This window comes from Cyrtonyx montezumae, unplaced genomic scaffold, assembly GCF_038088225.1.
Source record: "Cyrtonyx montezumae isolate F1298 unplaced genomic scaffold, pur_monq_1.0 scaffold_13, whole genome shotgun sequence".
NCBI classification, from domain to species: Eukaryota; Metazoa; Chordata; class Aves; order Galliformes; family Odontophoridae; genus Cyrtonyx; species Cyrtonyx montezumae.
Genome location: NW_027071859.1, coordinates 24,683,504 through 24,703,156, shown reverse-complemented (window position 1 = coordinate 24,703,156; position 19,653 = coordinate 24,683,504). Strand labels below are relative to the sequence as shown.

At 38.7% G+C, this 19,653-nt stretch overlaps 1 protein-coding gene across 1 annotated transcript in view; it reads left to right on the top strand.

Annotated features, from left to right (window-relative positions):
• EYS (eyes shut homolog) overlaps positions 1-19,412 on the top strand; it is a 718,119-nt gene extending 698,707 nt beyond the window's left edge. The window contains exons 47-48 of the mRNA XM_065730862.1: positions 8,130-8,291; positions 18,214-19,412. Coding sequence (XP_065586934.1) covers positions 8,130-8,291; positions 18,214-19,412 — 1,361 coding nt within the window. The remainder of the gene's footprint in view (positions 1-8,129; positions 8,292-18,213) is intronic.
• The last annotated feature ends 241 nt before the right edge of the window (positions 19,413-19,653 follow it).

Below are 19,653 nucleotides of genomic sequence, written 5' to 3'. Positions count from 1 at the left end.
GGAGCCAAAAGAAAGGGAGACAGAGAGGAATGAATGGCCTAGGGGACCAGAAGAGAATGGAGGGAAATTAAATGATGGAGACTAATGAACGTGCACAAAAGGATGAGAGAAGCATGAGAAAAGGACAGAAGAGATTTATGAAGCAATAAATATATAAATACATAAATACATAAATAATAACAAACAGTAAGAAAAATATAAGTTTAACAAATAATAGTAACTGGAAAATACAGGACAATTATATGGATTGCACAGCAACAGATCAGGTCAAATGAGTAAACAGGGCAGTAGAGCTAGTACCACAGTAATGAGGGACAGTACTATGACCTCAGAAGTTATAGGTAAATAAACATAAACTAACAGAAATAAAATAATAACCTGCCTAACAGGCACAAAGTTGGATATTTAGAAAAGATCTTCGCTGTGAGGGTGGTCAAGCACTGCAGCAGTTGTTACATTAGGCTAGAAGATATAGTGGAGGTTTTCCCCAGGCTTCCTGACCAGGGAGACAGCAGATGAAGCTGTATAGTTTAGTATAACTGTATAGTACAGTTAACAGCTTCACATTTCACAAGCTCTGGTCTTCAGGGGAATTTCAACCACCCTGATACCTGCTGGAGGGATAACACAGAACGATGTAAGCAATCCAGGAGATTCTTGAAATGCACTCATTATAACTTCCTTCTCCAAGTGACAGAGGAGCCACCAAGAGGAGGTGCTATGCAGAACCTTGATCTCATTAATGAGATCAGGTTTTTGGGGGAATGGTTCTTGACCTTTGCTGCCTTGACAATGACATTATGGAGTTCAAGATCTTTAGGGCAGTGAGGAGGTGCATAAGAAGCTTGAAACTCTGGACTTCAGGAGAGCAGGCTTTGACCTTCTAAAGGATCTGCTTAATAAGGTATCATAAGGTAAAACCCTCAGTGGAAGAGAGGTCCAAGAAAGCTGATTCAAGGATCACCTCCTCAAGCCAAGAAGTAATGCATCCTAACATACATATTATCAATTATGGCTGTCTGCATTTCTATTTTAGTCTTTACTAAATTGCACCTCAAGTGTTCATTCCTCATATATGAGAGTGACCCTGTCTCTAGTAATGGCCAATAGTGAAGGTTTTGTCAGAGAAAAGATTAATACAGCAAATGTATATGACATCTCCCTGGAGTAGTATCAAAAGAAATTTGAGCTCATAGTTCTCTATTTTTAATTTTCTTTTCATGTTTTTAATAAAACAAGTCTATAATCTTGATATAAACAGTATCACATAAGATAATGGAAAATCTGAACAAATTTTAATTCGGAATCGGTAAAGTTCCTCTGACAATATGTTAAGCTTTGAGATATCTTTCCCTGTGAGCTAGAATTCCTCTAGATACTAAGCATATGAAATTTATATGCTATATAATTTACTTGGTTTTGTAGAGAAATGAAGATCTATAATTTCAGAGGAGTTAATTGAAAGATTCCACAGTACTGATAATATTCTCTTTTAAGGGAACAGCAATGTAATATTTGAAAGACTCTGTAGATGGCAGTGTTGGAGAAGAATTGCAGTAGCTAAAATAAGCAGTTTTCATCACATTTCTGTAAACTGTAAATTACTCAGCAATTCTCTTAGCAAGGAAGCTTTGGGAACTGCTAAACAGATACTGATCGATTCACATGTATATTGACAAAACTAATTTGGCATGCCTCATAAATTTTAAGTGGACTTAGAAACTGTTCACCATATTCAAATTTAAAGGGTTTAGTTTGTATTATATACTTCTACAACATCAATTAAAATAACTTTTCTTGAATTCAAAACTTCATACTGGAATGCCACTACCATTTAAACACAGAAATAAGCATAAAAAGGATTTATTCTACTATTCCTCATCTTCCAAATTCCAGAGTTGCCTTTCCACACAGCTCTTGAAACGAAAGAAAATGCAAAAGAGATATTTATTGTTCTTATCCACAATTTAATAGGATGCTTTTCAAGCAGTAATACAATTTCCTGGATGAACAAATGACAATTTCCCTTGCCAGTGTTTATCAGCTGAAGTCAATTTTCTTGTCATTCTGATGTCAAATTCCATTATCCTCATTCATAAGTCTCTACTTCAAAGCCACAATGAATGAATGCAAAATGGAAGAAACTGGTTTTTAGAATAATTCTTACTATAAGGATCTTTCTCTTTCTACACAGTCTAGAATATTCCTTAATGTATATTTAATGTATATTTAATGTTATTATAAGACACATTAATTCACAGCATGATTTAGCTCAAGGTTTTTACCATAGCCAGGAAACTTAATATAAACACTCAAGCCCATATGCATGGGATTTATCTGACAATGCAGTTAGACTTGCTTGCCTTATGTACAAACTATTTCCTTGTTACCATTTGGAAATTTGTGTTTCAATTTTTAAGCATTTTAAGGACAACTGCAGGCACTTACTAGCTTCTTGTTACGAGTCACCAAGATCAAAAACAGAAAAAAATAAACTTTTTGGTTTGTCAGTAATATTAAAGCTAACACTGGCCACAGACACAAGTATATATGCATTCGTAATATTTATAGTTCAAAATGTCAAGTAGAATATGGTGAGTTGCATATTAAAATATGTCATATATGATCATGTACGATCATGTACAAACTCTAGTGGAAACAATTCTTAAAAAGAGACAGAAGTGATCTGCTGTACAAAAATAATGCCACTAAGTCAGCCTGGAGTACTGTAATAGTACAATAAAAATTCAGTCGTGCAGCAGTGATTTTGGCAGTGCAGGTACCCAGTGCAGCATCAACAAAGTGTAGCCAGCTAACTGCCTAGCAGGATGGCACTGCAATTATTTTCAGACTTCCTCTGTGAGAATGAATGATGTGCTGAAAAGGTGCTAAGCACCTTACTTTGTGAAAGTGTTCAAAGCTAGGAACTTTGATGGGGCAGAATATTTTCTATAGTTGAGATGCCCGGATGTAAGTATCTACGTGTCCATTCTGTGTGAGTTCATTAGCTAAGCTGCCATAGTGGTTGATGAACGTCTATTAGTGAATTGGTGCTGCTCAGAAACTCGTATAGAGGCAGATGCTTAGTGCTGCTTGAGATGCTCTGGCATTTGAATCTGTATCTAAAAGCATCCAATTGGAGTCCATAGATATGGTACAAGATCTGTTGGACAACTGCACCTTTCTGGAATGGGGAATGAACATAAGGCAAAAGTGGCTGTGAAATAATAATAGGCATCTATGTTTAGGAAACCAAGTGAAGCCTTGGAGAAGGATGCTCCAGATTGAGCAGAATGGCTTGTAGACTCAGTTGATAGTGATCTGTTATCAGACTGAATCCAATTCAAGATATGAGTAAGTGAAGATCTCGGTTTGGAAATAGATTCAAAAAGTTTTAGGTAATTTGTTCTTTATCAATTGCTTTATCGAGGCTGCACTGAGACTCAGTGCTGCTCAATACCCTAGTCTTTAGATGACTGAAGGTTTCCATTGCAGAAATGGTCCCAATGCAATGCAAGAGGTGTTTCCTCTTGCAAGTTTCATCTTGAAAGTAACTTCAGAGCATTACAGTGCCCAGAGGAAGCTTAGCACAAAAGCCAGGCATGGCTTAAACATCTGCAGCTCTCGCTTTTATCACATACGTAGTGATTAAGCATTCACTTTCACTATCAGTCAAATGCTTGAAACCATATTACTAGAGATATAATAACACGGAGCTATTGGGTATGTAAGATTTTCTCCTTTTTTTAATCCCCTATGCCCTCTAATCTCTTCTAGGAAAATCTGATGTAACCACTGAATTACATTATAGTTTGCTGGCCTCATAGCTTATTTGTAGGCATTCCTCTCTTAACATGTATTATACAGTAAGCCTGAGCTCTGCCATTTGGAAAACCAGGGGTTTCTGTGGGGATTTAACCATATGCTCCCAGGTGTTACTTTCTAACTAGACACCTAATTAGGGAGCAGTAGAGATTACAACTCCATTGCACCAAATATAACCATAGAGTTCGCTTAGAAAATTGCAATCTGTTGTTCCAGTGTTATTCAGAATAACAGATTGCCTCAGTCATATCTTCAGGGACAACAAGGTTTACTAATGGCTGCAGGTCTGGCAAAATTATAAGTTTCATGAATACATTTTTCTAACTTTTCTATTAGCCTTCTGCTAGTAATCAATACATTTTGTGAACATGATCTAATTCCTGTTACTGTACTAAAAACTAAAGTTGAACTGTATTTATTTATTTATTTATTTTGCTGTACACGAATTAGATTGCTGGCTATATATATGTTAGTTCATCAAAGATTAAATAGTGATAACTGAAAAAAAAAAAAAGACATTTCAGTTCAGATAAATTGCATTTTTTTCTTTCTGTTTATCCAAATAGCTACACAAAGGAAAGAGAGAAAGATAGAAAGACTGAGAGAGAGAGAGAGCAAGAGAGAGGAAGGAAGGGAGGGAGGGAAGGAAAGATTTGCTCATATTATTTCACTAATCTTTCAGCTGCAACCTTAAACAAATAGCAGCTCAAGATGAAGATTTCCATATAGTCACACTTGTTCATTTACAAAATGAAAATAAAATTGCCTCAGCAGGATTGTCCTTCCACTTTGCTCAGGAGTAGCTTTTAAATAAGCTGGAGTTCAACTGCAGCAGCACTACATCCATGCCTTACCTTATCATGAGCTGTGCTATCTGCACCTGCACCCCAATTGCAGGCTGATTTATGGGTTTGACCTTAGCCCTGCCTCATCACTCTGGGGGAGCCTGGATCTAGAATCGAGAGCTGACCTTAACTGCTCCTCAAGGTCTGTCCTGCTCACCTCACTCAGGGCTGCCTGCCACAGATTATGTTTCACTTCCCCAGGTTTTGCCACCAGACTCAGGGACCTGGGAGGCTTGAGCAGACCTTACCAGTTCTAAAAGGCAAACAATGCTTTGAGTATCTTATGTCACTAGGTCCCTACACAATTGAAAAGTGGCTTCACATTTTCCTTAGTCTTCTTGTTGGAAATCTTTCTTTTCCTTCACATGCTGTGCCAGTTTCTATTCCTGCAGACTCCTAACTCCACCTGTTACATTCAGGTGCTGGCTTTGTAATCCTGTTGGTAGCCCATCCCTGCTTTCAGATCCTCTAGGCTTCCTTCTTGGTGTTTGATCTTAGTTTTTCATGTTGATTATCATACTTTTCTGCTGCAAGATTTCTTCACAGACTGTATGACAGAATGTGCCGGCTGTAAGTTTTGAGGCAGCAAGCTGCATGAATAAACTATCAGTATGTAATTCCTGAGGCAATAGGTTGGGACGTGTACAAGCATTTCTTCAGTGGCGGGAACTGAGCTGCAAGAATAACCTAGAAATCTTTGTTCATAACAGCAGTTCCATAGAACATATAAGTGTTACGTGGTTACTTCAGGGAGAGTAGCAGGTGGGACACAAAATGTACTGGAGGGAAACGAAATCAAACTTCTGCAACAGTACTTGCAAAAACTTGTTCAGTCTTCCTATTGCTCTAATTGATCTAACGGGATTTAGAGTTCAGCTCTCTAGGTGCTATTCAGAGATGCATAGCTTCATTGGATTCACTGCTCAGTTTTGAGAAGCGAGACAGTGATCTGATACAGAACAAAAAGGTTTGCTTAAATGCCTGTTGTGCTTACAGTACACCGTGCAGTGCTGACTGCAGTAATGAGTAATACAAAAGTTACACAGTAGAGATCCTACAAATTTAGATTACTGAACTAGTAAAGGCATCCATTTATCTCAGTTGTTTTAGCAGAGTTTCTCTGGAGCAAACGTGTAACACAGGAGTTGTCGTGTACAAGATTTGCCAAACTTTGTATTTTCTTATCTTAATTTCTTCTTCAGATAGTTTTATTGTGAATAGCAACATTTTTAGCACAATGGAAATAAAATATCTACATCTTTAAAGTTTATAATCTAAGCATAAGTAATAAAGTATATTAAATTGAGTATTTTATTTGATATCCATCAGGATAGTAATATTGCCTTCCTAAGGCATTTTAATGCTTGTTTCTGATATTTTTTTTTCAATAAAGACATGAGTTTAATTCACTTTTTTTTTTTCATCTTTGTTCTCTCTCTGCTCCAAGGCTTTTTATCACGTCAGTCATCATTCCACATACCTGCTAATGATAAGCAGTATAGCATAACTATATCCTGGGCTGAATCAAAACAGGGGTGGCCAGCAGGAAGAGGGAGGTAATTGTCCCCTTCTTCTCAGCTCCTGTGAGGCCTCATCTGGAGTACTGCATCCAGGCCTGGGGCCCCCAGCACAAGAGAGATGCTATAATGAATTAACTACACTGACAAAGTAAAACTGAATCTGTCATGAAGACCTGAAGATGCCTTGTACACTTCACCTAGTTTGACCTTACCAGCAACAGCATATTTTAGTATGACTGCTGTAGCACAGTTATTCCATATGTTAGTCTTGCTGTGCAAAAAAATTGGTAGGAAAAGACTGACTGCTGCTGAAAGCAGTAATGTCCATGAACAGAACAAATTATTAGTTCAGAGTGATTTTCAAATACGAAGCCATCAGTGTAAGGACTGAATCTTTAACTGCTAATGGCGAGTATCGTCTCCTATTAAATAAAAAAAAATGCAAGCACATAAAATATATGAACATTACCAATATTAAGTTTTACTTTGTTTTGTCTTTTGTACCTGATAGTGCTTTTAAATGTTAATGGTATGCATTGCTTCACTTCATCTGATTAGCAAAGTTTTGTTAATATTTCTCTTTCTTACTCAGTTATTGCTACTCTTAGGACTGTATTTTAAGTACTATCTTCTTTTAAGTATAGATGCCAGGAAATTCACATTTCAGAAATCATGTATTACTACAGACATTGCATAGCCTTGATATCGTAACTGCTATTTGATGCATAAAATGGGAGTCATTTGTTTATGCAATGTCTTTGTGTGAGAATATATGTTTAGGTTGAGTAGCAGATCTTCAGAAGTTTTGTTTAAATCATTAGGCCATTTCACAAATCCACTGTAATCATTTTTATGAAGGTTGAAACTTACTTTTAGACTTAACTGAGATTGCATGATGCTAAATCCATGCACGTTCCTGGGAAGTATTAGCTGTAACCTAGAGGGAAAAATAACAACAAGGCCAGCTGTGTTGTTACTTTCTGAGGCATCATCAAGTACTGACAACAGGTGAGAGATCTGGATACTGCATAATGCTGCATCTGTCTGCTGGAAACAATCCACCAGGAACACCTTGAATCCTGTTCTGAGGGAGGCTGTTATGACAAACAGACAAATTACATGTCTTGCAGCATGCTACCTCTATACCATTCCAACAATTAAGGCCCATCTGTGATGGGTAGTTCAAGGTGCAACTGTATGAGAATTGAATTCAGAAGCAGATGCTATGGAGAAAAGTAACATAAGCAAGTTTCTATAAAAGTTTAAGAAATCTGTAGCATCAAAATAAGAAAAGATGTGAAAGATGTTGGTCTCTCAGACAAGAACAAACAGAGGTTCAGTAGAAAAACTGTGAGAAATGTGTGGGGCAGTGCTTACTCTTCAGACATTTAGTACTGTTAGCTAAATAGTGAAAAGAGCTTATCACACAAAGATCTAGAAGTGCCCTGCACGTCTAAATAGATTGACTCGTTCTATTATTGTGGTGTTCCACTAAGCCACAGATACAGGAAGGTAACAGCCACACAATAATGCATTAGTTTACTGGGGCCTCCCCTTCACCAGGCTGCACAGACCCAGCCGTTGTTGTCAGAATAGTAAAGAAATGACTGTTTACTTTGAGTCCCAGAAAAATATTTTTGCTTAAATTTTTTAAAAATGTGAAAATAACACCAACATTTCTATGTAAATGACCACTAACAAGATCACATTTAATTTGCATGAAAACTACAGGTAAGATTGCCAGTAGGGCACCCAGAAAACAAAATGGCATTCATCTGTTGCTAAGCGAGTTTTATTCTGTATCTTATTTTCAGTCTTCAGAAAGGAAAGAACTGGAAGTATATGTACAGCATATATAAACTACACAGAATATCTGTAGGCAACTGATGCCACAGTGATGCAGTATTCTCAAGAAGACATTTCCTCTTAAATTTTTCAGATATTTCTATCAGTGATCCATCTTTCCGAAGTAACGAATCATCATGGATGTCATTTGCACCCTTTTATATCCGACATAAGACCCATATCAAACTGCAGTTTCAACCTCTTTCTCCAGATGGTATCCTGTTTTACACTGCACAGCATTTGGGTACTCAGTCAGGTAAGAATACTCCCAGTTTGCTAGTATTATACACCCTCTTCTGAAAAAGCAGCCATGAGTCTTACAAAAAGTGTCTGACAGAACTGGGATTGTTTAGTCTGGAGGAGGATCAGAGGAGACCTTATTACTCTCTGCAACTACCTGAAGGGAGGCTGTGGTGAGGTGGAAGTCAGCTACTTCTCCTGCTAGCAATAGGGCTAGAAGGAATGCCTTGAAATTGTGCCATGGGAGGTTCAGGTTGGATTTCAGGAGAAGTTTCTTCTCCAAAAAAGTGGTCAGGCACCGGAATGGTCTGCCCAGGGAGGTGGTGGAGTCATTGTCCCTGGAGGCGTTCAAGAAATGTTTAGATGTCGTACTGAGGGACCTGGTTTAGTGGGGCAATATTGGTGATAGGTGGATGGTTGAACTGGATAACCTTTAAGGTCTTTTCCAACCTTAGTAGTTCTATGATTCTGTGAAGTGATGCAGCTGTTCAGTCTCTGTAACTCATTGTGAATAATCATGTTCATGAGAAAAAACACACGTAAGAAAATTTAAGATGAATCCAAAGCCAATAAGAATTTAATGAAGTGATTCAACAAACTCTTTTCCTCTGAAAAGCAATTGTAGCCAGAACTTCAACAAGTGTTTACAGTTACTGCCTCCATAGTTGTAGTGCAGTTACACAGGGATACACAAGCTGTGAGTTTGGCCCAGTATTTTAGAACAGGCAGAACTAAAGCCATATGAAAACATGAAACTGAAAATATGCAGAAGAAAGAGCACTAGGGTTCATCAGAAGTTTAACTGTTTCTTCTGAAATGCTGAAAAGTTTGATAGTGAGTATGCAAAAAATTGAAGCTCTGCATTTTCCAAATATACAGAGTGAAAAACAAATTTAAATAAACGATTTCCACAGTTTATAAACATATTTTAAATTTTATTGAGTAAACATTCCTAAAAATTCATGGTAAAAAGAATTGTAATTTGCCAACCAGTATAAATACATTTTAAAATTTGGTCATTAAGATGTAAATTTTCTGTAACATACTTTATTAATATATCTCATCTTTATATTGCATTTGTGTGTTGTCTTGCATATTTGTAAATTGAAGCATCAGAAACTATTCATAATGTGACGTGACAGCAAATTCCCCTCTGCATTAAGCAAAATTATGCCACAGTGGGGCTTTGTGTGATAAAAAAGTACGCAACTATTGATCATATAATTTTTTATTTCTTTGTTCAAGGCCCAGAGCCTTGAGGCAATTCAATAAACATCCTCAGATGTGCACATATATGAACAGACATACACCCAATTTACCACCTTCTTATTCTATGCACAGCTGTTTCAGCAGGCTGCTATTAGGTACACTGAAAATATATCATAGAGTGCCAGCTTGTCTTGTTCCAATTACAACCACATACAGAGAGGCAGCTTTAAAGAAAAATAGATGGCACATCTGTAATACAAATGCATTTATTTTCAAAGAACTCAGTCTCCTACAATGAATCTTTTATAATTCTATCACTCACAGGTCAAGTTCTGAGACTCTCAGTGCATAGTTCTCTCCAGTGTAAACTAAATCATTATACGGGCCATGAAAAATAGATGAGAAAAAAGGCTCTCTCTCAAAAGAACCCTGGGATAGTCAGAGGTCACGGAAGCAGCTAGCATATAAAGAAATTAAATATCTCTTTGGCAGCAACAAAGTGAGAGCTCAGCCTGTTTAACTTGGGCCAGGAGTGGTTTAGTATCTGCATGCCCTCATTCTATTGCCCTTCAGGAATGTTTAGTTTGTGCAGAAAGGCATATTTTCTTAAAATCACTCTCTAGAACCGTGCAGATTTCATTTCAAAACAAAAATGTCTTCTGCAGAGTAATTTACATTCTTTACACATTTCCTGCTCCCTTTTATACTGCCCCAAAGTTTTAAAAGATTTAGGAAAAGCTAATTGTGTGGCCCTTAATATTTGCCTTAATCTAATCCTGTCAAATCCAGACAGAATTAGACTGATGAAAGACTCAGAAGTATTCTTAGCAGCCAGCAGATGTGAAAGAGCTTTCTGGTGGGGATTAGTTTACAGAGCACTTTATATAAATCCTTTTCTTCTGTGCAGTTATGTAAGATTTAACAAATCGACTGTCTAAACCACAAGATCTTTTTCTATATTTCCTAATAGGAAATAATTAGAACATTTCTCTTTCTTTTTTTTTTTCTTTTTTTCTTTTCCTTTCTTTTTCTTTTTTTTCTCTATTTTCTGTTTCCCCTCCTCCCCTCTCTCAAAATACTTTCCTTGAAATATTTCCTTCTTGTTTTGTTATTTTCAAAGCACATTACTTGTATTTCTAGAAAAGGGTGGATAGTGTCTTTACTCAAAACTTGATGTGCTAATTCCAGTCTCCACTCCTCTAACAAAGTGATTACTTAAATACACCCATTTAAAGCCGTGAACAAATTATCATAAATAGAAGACATCTCATACATCAAACATCTGTTTATGTTAGCAGAAGTTCTCATAGTTCTGTCAGTCATGGGCTTTCTTGCTTTGACAACTGTTTCTTGACTCAGTAATCATATTAATAATTAATTTTTGTGCAGTTCCTAAGAAAGTTGTTCCAAAGTCTAGCAAAATTTTAAATGACTAGCTGTTAATAAGATGGGAAATGGGGAAGGCAGAGCACGCAAGGCAAGGAAAAGGAAAAAGGAAACTGGAAAAATGTGGAGTTGACAATAAGAGAAATGTAAGAGCATATTTTAGTTTGGAAACTCTCAGATAGAGGCCTTTTTTCCCCTGCTTTGACTTTTGTTGTGTACCAGCAAGGTAGATATGTGGGAGATGTAGATAGTTGTGTGTGCTGCTTCTGAGTGATTTCTCTGCAAACAAGCATTTGGAGTTCAGCAGTGTCAGTAGAAGGCCAGCCCACTTTACATTTTGCAAGTGCAGTGTGTTCCATTTCTACTAATGAAGGTGTGAGAGCCCCTTTTAATAGCTTCTAATTCATCTGGATGCCCAGCAGATGCTTGAAGAATGTATAATTTAGTCCACTTACATAGAAACCACTCCACAGACTCAAAGACTTTGATACTCTCTGTAAAAAGCATTGAAGAGCATTCATTTTTCATTATGTCATAGCATTACTGAAGCTTTACATTTGTCCATAAAAGTGAAATATGCTGCTGGCTGCCTACACAATTCTATGAGGCCAGGGAAATGGAAAGGTTTGTTCTGTGATGAGATGAGAAACAACAGTTATGCTAGGTGACTAAGAAGGAAGTCAGGTTAATAAACAGAATAGGGTGACTCACACTAAATTTAATACTCAACATTTGCAACACCAGTGCTCTGTCTCCTTTTATCAAGAATACGTCACCTGCCTGGTCTGAAAAACCTCAATTCCTGATATTTAAGGCATTTCAATTTAAGAACCTAAACTATGAGAAAAGCAAGTATATGGGTGTGTGATGTCTACATCATTTGCTAAGACATCTTTATGGTGAAAACTCAAACCATGCTATTGAACTAAAATCCTTTGAAAATACTCAGAATTGCTGGAATACTCACACAGAGAAAAGTATTGTTTTTTCCAATCAGAAACAAATTGATTATCTAGCCACTTTTAGAAGTTTCTTAGAGTAGCTAGGTCTTCCCTGTTGGTATCTATGTTTCCACAGTCAACTGAGGCATCTTTTCTGCTTTTTATCTAATTTTAAGCTGGTTTATAGAGACTAAATGAGCAGAGTATGAAACAGAATTATTCACTTGTTTATGTGATAAAACAGTCATCCCCATTGTCCTTAAGTCTGCTGTATATGAGGACTTGCTATTACCCATTTGCCACTAGCAAGCTGTAGTGGAAATGCTGTCATGGCCTGAACCAGAGATTGAGCACCTGGTGGAAGGGCAAGGCAAACCCAGGGGAGCTCAGGTGCATGCAATGTGTCTGAGTGACCAGAAGGGGTAGGACCGGGATCCACCCCTTCCCAGACTTCGTGTAAGGCTTGGCAGTGGAGGTAAGGTATCTTGCTGGAGATCCCTCTGTACCTGAGGCCTTTCAGAGGTGAAGTTTTTTTTCTTCCATTTTTTCTTCATCTTTGGCTGCTGCATTTGGGCTTATCCTCACTTGCTGCAGCCTCAGATTTTGCTACCTTGCTGTCATTGCTGAGCTCTCCATAGCATTATGGGGTTACACGAGCAAAGCAAAAAAGAGGCAAGCAAATTGAGGTTGCTCAACAAAGGTGACTCACGTTAGCTGCTAAAACGTGCCAGGTTGATAGTGGTGTGTAAATGGAAAGTTTCTTCATTAAGCATGGCATTTTTGAAATGTGGGGCTGAAATGTTTAACTTTTTCTATAAAGTAAAAATAGCCCACCCCTTGTAGATGAATGAGCTTCACTGCATCTGAAGGTTGTTCTGGATCCTGTCTGTGCCCCTCTGCTCTGGGATGGTGCTCCACGTAGAAGAGAGAATCTACCAGTTATCATGGTGATTTTTACCTGAATTGAGAGATTAGAAGGCTTGGCTTGATCCTCAGACTTGTGTTATCGATGAAATATAGCTCTGTACAGGGAGTATAATCATTTTGTAATAATCCACAGAAGTTTATGTGTATGTGGAATAATTCCACTAAAGGAATGCCCAGACACTAAAGGTGCACTGTGTCATGGTCATCACCAGGTTCAAATTACAGCAGGTGCAAGAAGCTGCGTCATCTGACTGATGCCTGCATGCATGGGTGTGGTAAAAGACAGGGTTAACAAACTCCTAAAGCCAACAAGAATAAAAGATACAGAGTAAGCTGAAAACAACAAAAACTTCAACCTTGCTGAGTATGGCAACTAGTGGCAGAGACTGCAGGAGGGTGGGAATCATGCTTATCTCTTCTCCGTCCTTTGTTCCTGTGTGAAACCTGTTTCTAGCCCTCCCTCTTCTGCTTTTCCTTCTCTTCATGGCTCTGGGATTCACAAGTGCCAGTGATCAATACAAGTTCCTGAAATAGGAGGTGGAAGGAGAGTGGTGTTTCCTCGTATGATAACCATAGAAACTCTCTTCAATTAGAGGAATGGAAAGATGAAGTAAAAGCAATGGAAGTCATAGACAGCAGACAGCAAGCTTATGTTCAGAAATGCCGTGTCGGATCTGAAGGAATTAAGCCCACAGGTGTTCTGCAACCACTGACTGGAGCTCTTAAGAACTGTACCCTCCAGGTACTGATAAAGCACTGAGCTCATTGAAGCCTCTGTTCCTAGCAGAAAGTCACGGTGTAGAGACTTCTGCTCAGTAACAAAGGAAGAAATAAAGGATAAGCATCAGATGTCTTTGGAAAGAAACCCAGCTCTTCATTACTACAAAAACTTATCAGTGAGTTTCTGACAAACAAGGAGTCTTCAGAGAGATTTGCATCTCTCTATCACTCAGGAACACTGTAAGTGCATGAAAAAGGTGGATGTCACTGAAATCAATTGAAAGGATGCTCTGGAAACTCCTTCAGCCTTAAAGGCTATTTAGGAAATCTTCTTTACTGTTAATGGAATAACAGCTCTTCATGTATGAGCTCAGACTTATATCTGTCAGCACACATTGATTTACAGTGAAGTATAGGGGTAAATTCATATGCTCTGTAACTGATAAGAAAGACTGCCTCACTCAGGTAAATATTTGAATCACTGTGGGGAAGACACCATGAAAGAGCAAAAAATACCACCTGTGATCCCCTAGCCATGGTCAGTCAGCCCAACGTCCTCTGACGGTGCATTCAGCCCTTCTAGGAAATGCATCATTGTTAGGCAGATTTGGTAGTGAACGTGGCTACTGAAGAGATCTTTGGTCAACACAGCTGTGCAAATTTAATCCTGTCATCACATTTTGCAGTGAAATGCTTCTCTATGCATATGATGGTCTCAATATAAAGTGAGGCATTGCCAGCATGCACTGCTAATACACAGCCTTGACACGTGCGTATGTAGATGAATTTCCTGTGGTGACCTGATACTCTTAAGCATGCTCCCCACTTAAGAGAGGGATATGGACACAGCTGCTTGTCTAGATAGAAGCTGAATGTGAAAGAGCATTGCCACCATGTGGGAGAATCTGCCTGTGTGACTCTAACCTACTTAGATTTACGTACTTATAGTAGAAACTGAACATTATTCTGATGTGCTCAGAATCTGGCATAAGAAGTCATGTATGTAGATATGGCTGTGGATAATCCAGATCTCACAGCAGTAGCTGGATGAATCTGTGTGAGACTTCTCATTAACTCCCAGTTTTAGCAACTGGCTGCTCAGGACAGAGTTGACTTGACCTCTGGGAACTTGGATATTGGACGTAGCAGGCAAGACTTGCACACGTTCATGATAAAACTCTGAAAATCAAACTGATGAAGAAAAACTGATACTTATTTTGGGATACTCACGTCCTCTATGGAAAAGAGAAAATATCCACTTTAAAGCAGAGCAACTTTGACCTTCATACGTTTGGTGACAATTCTGAATTTGGTATTGTAAGTGAAAGTGTTTTAAACTCAGCTCCTTGCTTGAGGCAACACCTGCTACAAAATCCCCTTCCATTTTATTTTATTTTTTTATTTTCTCATTCTGTTTTCTTAAACTGGGAAGCTGTCAGGGCAAGGTGTATCAGAACAGAACTGAATGCTGTAATTGTCAAAAATTCTGACCTGCACCCAGGGTTAGAAGGGCAACAAAACTGGTGAGGGGTCTGGAGCACAAGTCTTATGAGGAGCGGCTGAGGGAGCTGGGATTGTTTAGTCTGGAGAAGAGGAGGCTCAGAGGAGACCTTATTGCACTCTACCACTTCCTGAAGGGGGGTTGTGGTGAGGAGGGGGTGGGCCTCTTCTCCCTGATAAATAATGACAGGACGAGAGGGAATGGCCACAAGTTGCGCCGGGGAAGATTTAGATTAGACCTGAGGAAACATTTTTTCTCTGCAAGAGTGGTCAGGCACTGGAATGGCCTGCCTAGGGAGGTGGTTGAGGCACCATCCCTAGCGCTGTTCAAGAAGCGTTTAGATGAGGTGCTAAGGGATTTGATTTAGTAGTTGGGTAGGGATAGCGATAGGAGGATGGTTGGACTAGGTGATCTTGTAGGTCCTTTCCAACCTGTGAACCAGGGTCCTGCATGTTGTTCCAGGCTAAAATTGGGCTCAAAGACCCTATTTATAACAGGCAGATTGAGACAGATTCTCTTCCAGTTCCTTGCACACCCTCCAACAGGTTGTGCAAAGGTTTGAATGCACAGCAGAATGATGAATGTGAGTGCCTACCTCAGGACTCTCTGCTTTTTTGTGATGATACTGATGCATAGTTCATACTAATTAGGCCCAATGAAAAACTGAAAGCAAAATTCTGTGCCTTGTGTTGTATTTTCTAGAAAGTAGGAACCAGTCCTGGAATCTAGTCCTGGAAAAACTGGTTATGTCTTCACCTTCCCCCTTAACAAAAGCAAGCTTCCTGAGGTCTTTGACCCCAGCTAGTGTTTTATGGGATGGGTTGGAATAATGCTTCACATTCTTCCACATGAAAACTGCTGAGGGAAAATTCAGTGGTCAGGATGCTTTCTATTCATTTAAAATGGTGATGCAAGCCTTACAATGGCATAAACCCATACAAACTCCATTTGCACAACCCATGCCTCAGAGATAGGGCAGATAAAGTTCCCGTGTTGAAAATGCCACTGTTTGAAGTGAAAAGAAACCAGGATACACCTATAGTGTATCTTCAGGAAAACCTTATATTCCATCACTAAAATATTTTTAGCCATTTGTCCCTGAGCAGTACCTAAACTTCTTAGAGAAATACTGAGATGAACTATGGGATCAGCATGCACATCATAAAGTCTGTACTAAAAGCGCTGTTCTCCAAAGGCTAAGATGGCAAGTCATCATCTGAAAAAGATATAGAATGCAATCTGAGGAGTAGCAAAGTGCCCTGAGAAGGAGAGATGGAGGTACAAAGTTTTATTTTTATTTTGTTGTTGTTCCCAAGTAGCATAAGAGTGAGTTACTTCTATTTGGAGAGAGGTTTCAAACCTGTGTTAAATGATCCAGAATGCTCAGCCATAAGCTCCCCTTACTCTAAAAGCAGATGCAGTAACACAGATTTCCTTTGGCAGTAACGTAGAGCCTCAAAGTTAACTACAGTACATTTTCAATATGCAGCTGAAGCTTTGGATCAGAAGTACTGTGGCCAACTTAATCCTGCCGAAACTGTAAACCTCTGTCCTCTAATGTAATCTCAGACGGACCACTGTTGCAGGTGCAAAGCTATCAAAAAACTTTCTTGCAGGCCAGGAAGTCTCGGAGAAGTTCCAGCTTCTCCAGCTCTGGATTACAAATGAACAAATATATCAATTAAGTAGCATCTGGTCAGATGTTTTCCTTCTAAACAGCAAAGAATGAGTACTTTGGTCCTCATGCAAGTTGGTATGTCTGAGTACAAGACAGGACTGAAAGCTGCTAAGAGAGTAGTTGAGAAACGTGTTCTCATGGTGAGACTCTGATAAAATAAATAGACAAACAGGTTATGTACGAATACTAAATGCAAAAGTGAGTAAACAGCTTGGCTAGAGCCAAAATGAAAATGAGCTTTCTCATTGTTCCTCCTGCAAGTGCCTCGGGCGTGAAGGGCAAGCAGTATGCAGGTGCCCCTGTCACAACTGAAACATCTCTGCTCTGCCTGAATGGGAACCTAATCAATGGCTCAAATACAGGTTTAGTCTGGGGGACTGCCACAAGCTTCCTGTAAATTAAGCCATTCACTTTTTCCTTCCTAAAGGCAATGTCACTCAGGGATTAGATGATACACTCAGAAATTAAACCTCCAAGAAAGCAAAGTTCATTACTTTTACAAATAGATCCACCCTTAAAAACGTTTAATCATTAAGGAGATTGTACTTTCTGAATTTAAAAGCATTCATTCATTGGAAACATTACAAAAAAATCTAACTTTTACTGATAACTACAAGGAGAGAGACTATATTCAAATTTAATAAGCTCATTTATCTATTTAGTTGTCTCACCTTAAAAAAAAGCCTTATGCTTATTACTATTACTTCCAAATGTCATGTTAAAAAAATAAAGATTAAAAAAAAACCTAAATTGTGAGGGCAAACATTAAAAAGGTAGATAATATGACTCTCTCTCTCACCCTGTTGCTCTCCTCTTCTGCCCCTCTGCTGTCTTTTCCTATTGGAGCCTATCTCTGCCCTTCATACCTTCCTTTCAGCTCCTGCTTTGTAACACTCTCGGCTTTTTTTTTTTTTCCTTCATGCTTGTAATAGTTCAAAGCCTTTTATATTGCCTGTAAGGACAAAAACACTGGTAGTACAAGAAAAGACACTTCCAGCCCAATATTTCCTGCATGGAGGCCTCCAGAAGAATGATGAAATATCAACAAAAGTGCTTATCAGCTCCTACAGCTGTTAGTACACTAAACCCAACTCAACCCATTTGCAAAAACAAGCTCCAGGGAAAGCAGAGAATGTTTGCACACGACTTCCAGTGTGCTGAACTGACAGATCCATGATGCCTGTGTTAAGCATATGGAAATTGAGCTTATCCTGGCATTCAGGCTTCAGCCAAAACTTAATTCTTTTTCATGGGAACACCAACTCACAAAGTGATCTTGTTTCCTCCTACCCCCACTGTTATCTAGCATCTGCATCAAAGCTTTCCAGAGGGCTGGGATTGTTTCTCTGGAGCACAAAAAACACAGGCTTGGTTTCTGATATGAAAATAAAATGAAAAAAAGGAGGGGGGGGGGAACTGGGAGGAGCTCATTAGGGAACGTATTTCTTTATGTGATTTACATAAAAATGATGGTATAAGGCTACTGGAAGTAAGATATGGAATTGGGAAGTGCAGGCATGAAAGCATCAGTATTATTATTTCAACATGCTGCCTCTAAAATTATACTGTTTTACAGGTGACTTTCTATGTGTATCATTAGTAAATGGATTTATACAGCTACGCTACAATCTTGGAGACAGAACAATTGTCCTACAGACTATTCAGAAGGTCCATGCCAACGGACAGACCTGGCATGTACTCAGAGCAGGAAGAGTTGGCAATGAAGGCTACCTGGATCTGGATGGCATCAATGTTACCCACACGGCCAGTGCAGGAATGAATGTGCTGGACACACACACAGATTTTTACATCGGAGGGGTATCCTCTCTAAATCTTGTGAGCTCAATGGCAACAGAAAATGAACCCACAGGTTTCAGTGGCTGCATACGAGAAATTGTTATAAATGACAAAGAACTGAAGCTGACTGTGATGGATCCCAAAGGTGGAGCCAATATTGGTGACTGTGATGGAACAGCCTGCGGGTATTCAGTGTGCAAAAATAATGGAACATGTCAAGTTGAAAGCTCAGGCTTTTCTTGTTCCTGCCCACAAGGGTGGATAGGGAGCACATGTGAAGAGTCTGTTTACTGCTCACAAAACAAGTGTAGATCTCAAGCACTCTGTGTTCCCCAGCCCGCTTTGCTTTCATACACCTGTGTATGTGCACTAGGCTGGTCAGGTAAGCACTGTGACAGCAAAATCAGCTTTTTTACAGCCAAGTTTCTTGGTAACTCCTACATCAAATACATAGATCCTCTTTATGGAAAAAGAGACCTCCAGTACAGCCGTATTTCTTTAAATTTTACTACCAATCAAAGTGAAGGCTTAGTGGTGTGGCTGGGAAAAGCTGAAGATGAAGACAATGATTTCCTTGCCATTGGTCTTGCCAATGGAACATTAAAAGTTGTGATTAATCTGGGTGAAAGAATCTCTGTTCCACTGATTCACAGCAAAGATTCCACCTGTTGTGATGAAAGGTGGCATTTTGTTACTGTAATTCAAAATCAAACTTGCATTAAGGTGTATCTTGATGAGGAGCTAATTATTTTTGAAGATATCGATCCACACAGAAAATACACTGCTTTAAACTATGGTGGAATTTGTTATTTTGGTGGGTTTGAAATTGGCAGAAAAGTCCACACAGTCACTGCAGGGCTCTTTCAGAATGAATTCATTGGTAAAATTAAAGATATTGCACTCTTCCAAGATTCTAAAAAAGTTCAGCTCATGAAAGGAGAAGGTTACAATGTTCATAATGGAGACCACAGAAATTAAGGGAAGAACTAATTAAGGGTCCTTAAAATTGATGCATTTCAATTTTTTGTACTGCCTCTTGAATCCTAGGTTGTCAGCTTAATACATGAATCAAAATAAGTAAAATTGTTCCTAATCCTTTTTCTGTTTTAATGATAGGTATTAATAACACATGTAAAAACGTGGCCAGAAATTTTACTTTACTCCTAGGTACTTTTTAGTATTTTATACCATATACTATATACTTTTTAGTATTTACTTA